Source organism: Phalacrocorax carbo, chromosome 4 (genome assembly GCF_963921805.1).
Source record: "Phalacrocorax carbo chromosome 4, bPhaCar2.1, whole genome shotgun sequence".
Taxonomy (NCBI): Eukaryota; Metazoa; Chordata; class Aves; order Suliformes; family Phalacrocoracidae; genus Phalacrocorax; species Phalacrocorax carbo.
The window spans coordinates 80,347,365-80,358,569 of record NC_087516.1 but is presented as its reverse complement, the minus strand read 5'-3'; the positions used below and the strand labels follow the sequence as shown (position 1 = coordinate 80,358,569).

At 41.9% G+C, this 11,205-nt stretch overlaps 1 protein-coding gene across 1 annotated transcript in view; it reads right to left on the bottom strand.

Moving 5' to 3' along the window:
- Positions 1-3,248: 3,248 nt before the first annotated feature.
- ARSJ (arylsulfatase family member J) overlaps positions 3,249-11,205 on the bottom strand; it is a 45,891-nt gene continuing 37,934 nt past the window's right edge. The window contains exon 2 of the mRNA XM_009509357.2: positions 3,249-5,844. Coding sequence (XP_009507652.2) covers positions 4,443-5,844 — 1,402 coding nt within the window. The 3' untranslated portion in view covers positions 3,249-4,442. The remainder of the gene's footprint in view (positions 5,845-11,205) is intronic.

Genomic DNA, 11,205 nt, shown 5'->3' with positions numbered 1-11,205 from the left:
GAACGTGCAGTGCATGAAGCACAGAGAAAGACGCAGCTCTTTCTGTGCAGCGTGGTCACAGACCCCTAAGTTTCAATGTTGCCTAGACGATACCTCAGGGAACCCATTAGGTACAACCCTGCACAGACAGGAACACGAGTGCTTTTTCATCAGCTTGAAATCCAATCAGCACCCATTACTTCCAGGGAGAAAGAGAAAGTTGCTGGGTTTAATGGTCTAATTCACTTTCCAAAAAGCCTCCCATCCCAGCAGATAGAGGAACCTTTTGGATGTCTTCAGACACTAATGGCTCCATTACTTATGATAACTCATAATCCATGACTGAGCATCACAACTGCATGGACTTCCCCTCACGTCCTACAATGTGACCCGTACCTAGACTGCCGTCTTAGATCTGCTTACCATTCTTGGCACTTCCTTCCACTGGTCTTTGTCTGTAGCCAGGACAGTGTTTTGTCTCCATTTTTACGTCAAACTAAATAACAACAACACAACAATGACAACGACGACAACAACAACAAGAAGTTAACCTGATAAAATTATCTAACCATTAGAAAAGCAATTCAAAGGGTTTTAGAATAAAATTGAGAAAACCTGCAAAGGACAACACAAATATTTTTCACACTTACAAGATTTTAGAAGCAATTCAGCATGACATACAATGCTCAGGGAGCACAGATCACACAGCGAGGCTTTCTTGCTTCTGGTTTGTTTTTCTTTTTGTTCTTTCTCAAGTTTTTCTTTCTTCCTCTCTTCCCTGCAGTTCTCCTTCTCACTCCTCGGGTTGCCTTGGTGTAGAAATGATGGTCCAGAATGACAGCTATCAAGAATACATGGAAAAGGAAGGAATATTGTCTCCCTGCCTCGGCTGGTCCTCCCTAAGGTGTGGATGTCACTAAGACCAGATCAGAGGGTTACTATCAGACCTGCCTTTTTCTCATACCCATATAGCATGTGGAGAATAGAAGCCTTGAGACAACTTAAAAGTAGTAAGTAAATCCTCTCTGCCTTTCCTCTCCCCACCCAGTCTTTCTCTAGATCGCTTACAAATGCGGGTACAGAGACCAGTTACTGACTCACGCCAAATATCAATTGGTTTTCAGGAGTGCCTTTGCACAAATATGTATCAGCCCGAGCGAAGCGATAACTCCCTCGCTGTGTCTGCCCAGCAATTAGGACTGTTGGTTTTCCTTCGGAGTATAGGACTGTGGTTTCAGTAAGTCTAGTTGCCTTTTTTTGAACCGTTTGCGGTGTTTACCTATCGTACCTTGCCTGAGATCGGACACGTAACACGTTCTGAGACATAAATAACCTGTGAAATCCTGCTGCAAGAGTGTATGACCTACTGACAGCTCCGTAAACAGAAAGTCAGGTTTGACAGCTGTAGGGAGTCACCAAAAACCAGAGACCATCGTATTGTTGGGGTGAAAAAAGAAGTATTGCGTGAGAGTAGACAGGAAAACGGCAACACGATATTTCCACATCGGGATCCTTTCAGCAAAAGATGCAGGAAGGCTTCCAAATTGTGGGTGTTTTCTACCCCACTCTAAATCCAACTTGTGCCCTATACCAGATCAGAGCATCAATTTCAAGGGAATCAGCCGAGCTAAGTGCCAGTGCAGCCTTAGGAAACGTACTCCCATTGTGTACTCTACAAACACTAACTCCTGGGGCACGTTCACTTAATACACAGGCATGCAAGAAGCGATCCGCCGCTCTGCTTTGCACTGATTACTTTCAAGGACTCCCATTTTGCCTGAGAGAGAACAGATATAAATAATTATAGCATAAAATGTTGTCAGAGAATAATGCTCTCTAGTGGCTTCAGTCCAATAGAAGCCAAAGCAACCATAAAACTTTCATGGAAAAAGGTGATCATTGATTCTGTGAGGATAACACTTTATTACAGGGCCTCGTTTCCATTATGCCAAAATAAATTAAAATATCTTAGTCCTTCCTTATGTATAGTTTAGCTTACACATCTGATTTTGGCCTTTTTTAAATGACCTTGGAAAGCCAGGAGGTTACTATTTCTTTCTAATGCTGAACTCAGCGTGCAGCACGGGTATTTCAAATATAAACGTGATTTATGTGTTAAGTTGTAAACTAGACAGTGTAATGTTTCAACCTGCTTCCTTCACTTCTTTCCTAATGTTTATTACTGAAATGTAGTTTCTTTCCCAAACTGGAAAAGGAACATCATAAAAAGTCATCTTTTCTACATTTCTCTGATTTGTCCATATTCCAGACTACCTTAAAAAGTCTCACTTTTTCTCGAAGACAAAGGAGCCATGTATTTTCTCTCAGACATGAATTTTATATGTCGCGTTTTGGAGTATAATATCTCAAGACGTTATTATGATTTCTTTTTTGAGGACGTCAGTGGTACATTTAAAAAAAAAAGTGAGAAATTAGAGAACATTTGAGTTCCTGATTACTCACTGCATAGCCTGGATCTTAAGTAAAGCTAGACAGATTTCTAAGAAAATTAATTAGTCCTCTAAGGAGCACACAATATGAAAAATAACAGTGACAATAATATGAAACACTTATGCAAATACACATCATCCTTTTATAATTATTATTTATACATAACTATTCAAGAAGTCCACTTCTATCTTCTCCCCACTATATTCATTACAGAAGTAACTCTAAAATACGACTAACTTGTTTCTAAGTTTTCGTTAATGACAGCTTTATTCTGCATTATAGCTGAAAATATGCCATTTACTAGGTTTTGGCAGTATATGTCTGCATTTAGTTTCTTTTCAAAAAAGGTCAGGGGGCGTTGGAGCATTGGACACGATTCAGATTTTAGTGTGCACTGATTTTACGGAAGTTTAATTTTTCACCTCTAATCCATTTATATAAATGTGATTTCTGAGTCAAGTGAGACGTAGTTGAAAAGCGTGCTTATTTTCCATTTTACCAAAATGTGTTACCGCTGTTTAACAAATGACTCATCAATTTTACTTAATATAATTCATCTTGAAAATTATATGTGCATATGTATTGTATCAGTTATCACAGATCACCAAGAATATGCAGTCACTACACCCATTAGTCATCCATGCAGACACCTTGGAAAAGGGCAGAGAAGAAATTCTGTTTCAGAAGCAAAATGTCATAAAATCATCCCTGCACCAAAAATAATAGCAATTAAAAAAAAGCTTACTGAGTTCATTTAAAATAAACAAGGACAGAGTTGCTACCTTCGATGCAAAAAAGAGGCAGACTACTTTTATGAATGCCATAAAAATAAACTATTTTAATAGATACATAAATAAAAGGTTTAAAGTAGAATTTTCCCCCCAAACATAAAGATGGCCTAGCTTCTGTACAGAAACTGAACAATATTCACGTGACTACTAAATTAAATAATCACTTTGTTACATTCAAAGTAATTGGAGGCAAATACGTAATGAAATGAAGCACCTGAATCATTCTTCTTTCTCATCCTAGCAGTGTATACAGTATTTTCTTGTTTTACAGTACTCTGAGGATATGGATCTGTTAAATAAAACTCTGAGTGATAGAGTGGAAATAAAATTAAAAATCAAAGGGAAAAAAAAACCCCAAACAACCCTTGCACCCAAAGGGGTACCTTGCATCACCCAGTAATTAAAGTTTTAATGGACGAGGAAGAAGGATTGTGCTGTAAAATAAATTACGCCTTTTACATATTGTTGTATAGTTATCTTAAAGTGTTTACTTATTACATTCACTTTGGTGATGTGTTTTTGTCTATGCCTATAATAAATTATACACGGCGTGTGCTAGCTGTTCACGTGTGTTGAATAACAGCCTTCTGGTTTCTCTACAAATGGGGGGAGCTTAGCACATCTAGAAAATTTTAAAAGTATTTCTGATTTATGAGAAACAGACGAAGTCTAATTCAAAGCAGCTTTCCTCCTCTCATGCCTCCCTCCCCGGCACCTCTAAAAAGGTTACTCTGATGGTTTCATCTTTTTGCTCTGTCGTATCAAAGAATGTCATAGGTGGGTGACTAATGCTTTCTGACCCACAGAGGTTCTCAGGTTTTGTTTTTCCTTTCTCTCTATGAATCACCTGTCGGTTTGAGAACACCTGCCATTAACATCTCCATACTCTCCAAATATTCCCAATAATTTAGGCAAGGGACCGCCATTTGTCCAGCAAAAACGAGCTGACTGAAATTAGGCGTTATCGCCGTTGTCATCTGGAATGTCGCTGTGATAGGTGAGCACCGTTCATCCCGTAGCGGGGAAAGGTTGTCACGTGGATGTTTACGTACGCTCAAGGCAGAGTGTTGAGATACCTTGTGCTGATGGAATCGGAGAAAAAATGAAAAGATGACAACTTTCATCCATAGTGCAGAGCTAGCATTTCTAGTCTATTCTGTCAGAAGTTCAAAAAAGTTGGGCCAAGCTGACTTGGACCTGGCAAAAGAGCGTGCTCGGAGTCTATCCGCCAGCAAGACGTGAACGGCAATGTAATGACTGCGCTTTTTTCCGATTTGCCTTTTTCTTGTTCTTGTTCTTCTTTTGCTTATTCGCCCCTTTACTTTTATCTGATTTCTTTTTCTTTTCGTCCTCCTTAAACCACGGACCCCAGACCCCGCCGTTCAGCTTCGGGTTACTCCGAGGGTCCTTAGGCGGGTATCGAACAGGAACCGCGGTCTTATTGAACTGTGAAAGCCGCCGCAACAGCTGCTTCACTACATCTGGGTGCCTGGCAGAGAGGTCCACTCGTTCATACGGGTCAGCGGTTATGTTGAAAAGCCACACCGTTTTGCCAGCCGACCAGGAAACGCGTTCGTTGTGCCAGCGGTTGGGGCCCGCGTTACTGAAGGCCTGTGGAGGTACCCAGTCGCTATATCCCGGATTGCCCGTCAGTAGTTTCCAGTGATTCACTCTGATGGCAGATTGAATCGCAGTGTTCCAGATGCCATAGCCAGCTGCCCAGGACCCATTTTTGGCTTTGGTGTAAATGGGGTCGATGTTGTGTAAGATGTCTACCCGTGGAGAGCGTCTGCCTTCGCTAATGGTTTCCCATATATCATAGCCATCCAGCTGGATATCTTCGTCGATCTGCCCTTCTGCCAGCGTGATCAAAGTGGGGAACCAGTCTGTGATGTGCACAAGCTCCTTACACACAGACCCTTTGTTTTTCAGGAGGGGGCTATGGACAAACCCAACAGCACGGATACCTCCTTCCCAATAGGTCCCTTTGCTTCCTCGGAGAGGCCAGTTACTTCCTCCGGCCATTGGCTGCCCACCGTTATCTGAAGAATATATGATAATGCTATTCTCATAGTAACCGTACTTCTTTAAAGCAAGGGTTACGTTGTTTATGGCTTCATCCAAACAAGCTAGCATCGCAGCGTATCTTCGCCTGTTAATGTTATTTATCGATCGATAATGTTCAAAATACCTGCCTGGCGCCTGAAGAGGCGAGTGAACGGCTTGGTAAGCAATATATAAGAATATAGGTTTCCCGGGGTTATGAGAAGCTAAGATTTGTTGCACTTTTTGCGTGTACATCTGCGTCGAGTAGATGCCGTTGTCATGATCCCAAGCTGCGTTGTCGTTCTCGTACAGGTCATAGCCGCATATCCCAGGGCTGTCACACTTGAAGTGAGTGTAATAGTCGCCGCTGCCTAAGAGCGAGCCGAAGAAAGTGTCGAATCCTCTCTGCGTGGGCATGCATTCTCTGCGATAAAACCCCAAGTGCCATTTGCCAACCATGTGCGTTGAATAACCAACCTCCTTCAGCTTCTGAGGTAGCGTGACGTTATCCAGAGGTAAGCAGTTGGGCTGGGTTGGCCGTATGATGGAGTGCTGAAGGCCGGTGTGTATCTGGTACCTGGAGGCAGGGAGGAGACAGGCATCAGGCGGTGGAGGGGAAAGAAACGCTCAGGCCCTTACGCGTGGACACCCATGCGCATAACTAACAGAAAATATTCCTGTGCGTGCAGCAATTTTGTCTGGAAATATTTTGAAGTGCATATGTCAAAAACTAATGAGGTCATACTACTAAATCCGCTGAAACAGGAGAACGGCATCTGTTTCATTTCGCTAGTGTTTAAGAGCGGTTCCCCCACCTCCTTCGGCCGGTGGGCAACAATACTGAACAGGAAACGTGACACAGCAGCATCACACGCTTCTCTCCCGGCCGGCCTCGTTTTTAATGTTTTCATTTCCTTGTAGCTGTGAGCAATGTCAAAGGGTCTCAGAGGCAACGCGCTGCCTGCGAACCATTATTTGGGCATTACTATTTTAAAGCTAGCAGCAAAGCTCGCAGACCTTTGTGGTATCCCTCATGTGTAAGACAAACCCTAGAAAGCAGGACGATTGCATTGTGTTTTCTGAGCATGAACAATTACCGCAGCACTGACTCGGGACCAGCTCTCACGGCCTGAGCAATACTGAAAGCCCGACGGGCTGATTTCTGGTCATCCCTCAGGCGATATGTATGTGGGCTATGACTTAGCGGAGATATTACTAACATTATAACAACCGAGTCAGTCGTCAGCACACACATGACGGGGCCTGGCTCTGCTCTCTCCTGGAACACCTACAGTCCCATACTCCGGCATTTATCTCCTGAGTACGAGGCATAAGTAGGCATGGACAGTAAGTACCCTGGCCAAAACCCAAGGATGCGTATGCAGTTACAGTGAAAGAGGTTTATGAGCCAGCACCCAAAAGGAAGTGATAATTTCATCACTGGATCTCTTGTTCAGCAGTCATTTTCTGTCCTTGCCTAACCGTTCCATGAAACGTTTCGCTCCGTGAACTCAGCTAGACAAGATACCTATCTACAGAGGAGCACAGATATTTTGAGGTACTTTATTTTTCCTCCACAGAAAGCTTTCACGTGTCCCTGTTTTAACAACGATTATAGAAAATTACGTGGATAAACACAATTTTTACAATCCCTCGTAATTTGCTAGTGGTAAACATATCTGCAGCATATAAATATGCTGGACTTTGAGCATGTAACAGCAGTATATTTAAAGGATAGGGTAATAAATTCTGCAGTGCAGCACAGGCTCTGTGTAAAAAATACATATGGCCTCCATATGATTAGAAAATGAATTCAGCATGGGCAGTAGTAAGTATCAAAAATCAAGGACAAATCCGTTTATATCAGTTTGACACTAAGAAATAAAACTTAACGGCACATTGTAAACCAAAGACGACTGCTCCCTAAGGGTGGGAATAGGTTAAATTCTCAGTCATGAATAGGACCGCTAGGTCCACCAGTACTGGGAATCTTCCCCCAAAACACTTTTTTATTATTTTGTGGTAGTAGGAGTTGGGACTTCCTGACACATTCTGCTGGTATTGCCAATCTGATGGGCCTCCTGAGCGATCTAGAAAATTAAAAACATTAGGCTTTGCCTGTCCATAAATAACTTAAACTCTGCTTTTATATGATGTCTTCCTGGCCAAGATCTTAGAAGGCACCATGGATGTCTTTAATGCCTGCCAATCCGTAATAATTGTGTAACTCCCATTTTAGTCTTGAACTTATTTCCACAGAACCAGAAGCTCTCGTCTAACTAATTTATTGCAGAAGCTTTGGGTGTTGCGCTCCTCTGCTCTAAGCTAGCCTGTACTCAGTACACTGCAGCGCTGCTGCTTTTCTTTGTCTCTCTGGCCCTTTTTTGGAGCACTGTTTCTGTTACCAGTTTGTGGAGCTGGAGCCCTGCCATCCAATTGTCCCCAAACTCTTAAGCTGGTGCTGGCACAGGAGGTACTGCAGCAGTCAAAGCAGACTCTCAAATTTACGGGTTTCTGGGATCTACACTTTGCTTTTTTAAAAGAAACGTCATGCACACACAAACACCCACATCCCTCCCGTGGCTCAAGTGCAGTATTGTTCTCCTTTCAAACCAGGTAAAGTTCAACGAGGAAACCACGCTGAGCAATGGCAGCGCCCCGTGCCTCGGTTCGCTCCATCTCAGAGTCCTCAGGGAACTATGTTCACAAGACATTTCACTTCCTTCCCCTTCTCTTTCCTCCGCCTTGTTAAACTCTTTCAGTAAATTCCCCTTATTGGATCCAACCGAAAAAGTCCTTGCCCCCACCCTGCTGTTTCAGTAAATAGCCTCTGCTTTCTTAAGCCTTGACAGCCTCTATCTTGAGATCAACCCCCAGTCCCAGCTGCACAGTTTCTCCCGATAAGCTAATTCTGCTGGAAGTCAGAATTTTCTCTAAAGCGGCGTTGTTGTAACAGAGATCCTTCCACCCTTCTCCTCGACACAGAAGCTGAGCCTGGGGGGGGAACGGGCAACATAATCTGCGACATGTTGCAAACCAGTTTGCCTCTTGAGAGAGCCTACACAGAAAGTATGGTATTCGTACGAAGTTAGTTCTCATAAAGAAGTCCTAAACAACACGCAGATTCCCCAGCTAGGGCTTTTCAGCCAAGCATGAAACACCTACACCGTTAACCTGACACATACCGAACCAAAAAATATCAAGATTTAGCATCAGTTATGCTTATTCTTCTCAGGAAAATATCTGGCGCACGGCAATGCATCCGATTTCAGCAGCCCCCTCAGTAAGTTATTCAATACGCTGGCTGCAACGCACACAGAGCAGCCCTGCTGCAGTTCTCTGCTGCTGTCCTTTTTCATGAGACTTTGCTGTGTTTCCCATATGTGCGTGTATGCTATTTATGGCATAGCTATGCTTCTGAATATACATATAAGCACACAGACAAGTAGATAGTCGGTTTTATAGTCAAATATGTAAAAAGGGATCTGCAAAATAATCAATTTTTACTTAAAATATGTCAACTGTAGAAGCGTTTTCAACAAATATCAACTCCTAGTTACCAGGGTATTCTTCACTGTTACGAAAATGGTCAGGATTTGCTCACTTTCCTGTGCCACATGCCTTCCTAATTGATCTATTATGTGCCAATATTACTTATTCAGTGAAAGTATTTTGTTTTCAAAGGACTTGCAGACCATTTGTGGGAAAACAAAGTAATTGGAGCAAAAGACAGTGATTATATGGAAGTAAATGGCATTACTAACAATGGGAAAAGTGTCTCAACATTGAAGTTTTGAAACTGTATTTAGTGCAAGAGAAGAAAAAAACGAACAAGGCAAAACAGAAAGGAAACAAGAGGCAGATGCTGATTTTGGGGGCGTTCTCTAGAAGATAAACGCACGAGCTCACTAACTGCCGTGAAATGCCTGTGAAATACATTCTATAGATTTCTTCGCCTTCTCCCACAAGATTAGCTAATTCTTTAGAATAAATTGGTTGAATTTAATCCCAAACGCAGGAAGCAAGTTATGATCATGAATAGTCTGGAATTCATTATGATAATTACAACACTAGTAACCAGTTAAATGGAAGCAAACGCAGACAGGCCGCAGAAGGTAACTTCTTAGTTTTTTAGGCTTTGACCTTTGTGGACAGTGTTTACATAAAGGTAATAGACTGATAATATTCAGTATAAAGTATAAGGGTTCCAAACTAGTGAATACTTCCTATGTACTACGCTCTCTCCCTGCCCCTCCAAGTTTCTAGATCATGGCTGTCTCTATCAGATACCTGATATTTGAAATTTGCAGGACAAGGAACTAAGTAAAATTTATGTGCAATGTTCAGCTAATCATACGCGTACTGAAAATTAATTTACCCGCGCTACATGGGGATGGCTCTTCTTTGTGCATTTTGTACTCTTGTTTCTATTTTCCTAGAGAGGAAGTCGTTCCGATGTTTTCAGTAAAAACACTGTGATACGTGTTCCAGCTAAGGCAGCTGTTTAATGCTGGTTGACTGTTACACCGCTTTGTTTACTTGTTTGTAGTGGAAACTTTAAAGCAACGGACTCCCAGTGGGAGTATCTTAATGGCTTCAGGGTCCTTTGCTTCTTGGATGCTGAGAGAAATATTTCAGAGGTTTCTTAACATAAATAAATAAATAAATAAATCGACACAGAAATCCTCCATCCTGACTTTGAGCTCATGAAACTGCTTTCCAACATGATTCCCCCTCCTGTTTTAATCTAGAAAGACACAAAGCTGAGCCAGTGGCTTTCGCATTACTCCTACCTTCAGTCTCAAGATGCAGAGACCATTCAGTTGTTAAAGGTCAACTGTACACTCAAGCGCCAGGGTCTGTGTGGATGTCAGTCACCACGGGAACACTAGAGTCAGTTTGACCTGAGCTTGAGGAACGCATTAACATTTGGAGGCTTAATTTCCCCCTTCTTATGTCCTTAGTAAAGCCAAATTCGTTTCCCAGCTCTCATCTGGAGAGCAAACCAAAGTAGAGAAGTGGATCAATGACAGTAATCTTTGCACATTTTCACTACTACTCCCCTGGAGCAGAGAGCAAGACTTAAGGTCTGTGCAGCAGAAGAGATTCTCCCGGCACGCCTCACGTCGCATGGTGCTTATGCAGTCTTAACCTTAAGTAGGCCAAACCAGTTTTCCTTAAGAAAAGGTTTCCCTAAGGAGTTTTCTATGAAGTATTTTCCCCCTTAACTTCAGGGTGGGTTCTCCACTGAGAAGGAAGCTGGGATGTTTCTAATTTTGTAATGTGCATGTACAAAACTATTGATTTTAAGCTTTCATAATTTTCAAATACTGCAGTAATTGTCTTCAAACGGAGATTCTTTTAACGCTCACTGAAGATTAACAAAGAAGCACAGTTTGATGTTTCTAATTTCAGGAACTTTTGCTAGCACAGTTCTAGTCAGTATGAGTGGAAAATGTATTTTTATTATGCTTGCATAGCTCAGGACATATCAAAAATTTTTTTCTCAATTTTTAAAATACTACACCCTAGCCTAGAATTTAGAAAAGAATATTTTAAATAAAACCCCCCATAATCTGCCAGAAGGAGTAGCAAACAAATCAACAGCACTGAGGTATGCATGCTGCATTGATTAAAGGGATCATTATTGATGAGTGTGCATTTCCTTGTTAAAAACAATGAAATACAGCAAGTAGATAGCAGTCTATAAAGTAGGCTTAGGGACTGCTAAGGAACAGCCTTTGACATCTTACCTGAAACTGTTTGTATAACACAACAGCTAGAAATATAGCTATTCCAGGTAAGTAAAGAATATAAAAATGGGTGACATTTTTTGCTTGGAGGTTCCCAGTCCTCAGGGGTCTGAGTTAGTGGGGAAAAAAAACCCCACAACATCCCACTTACCTCCAGCAAATCATTAGAAGCTGGACTCAATGAA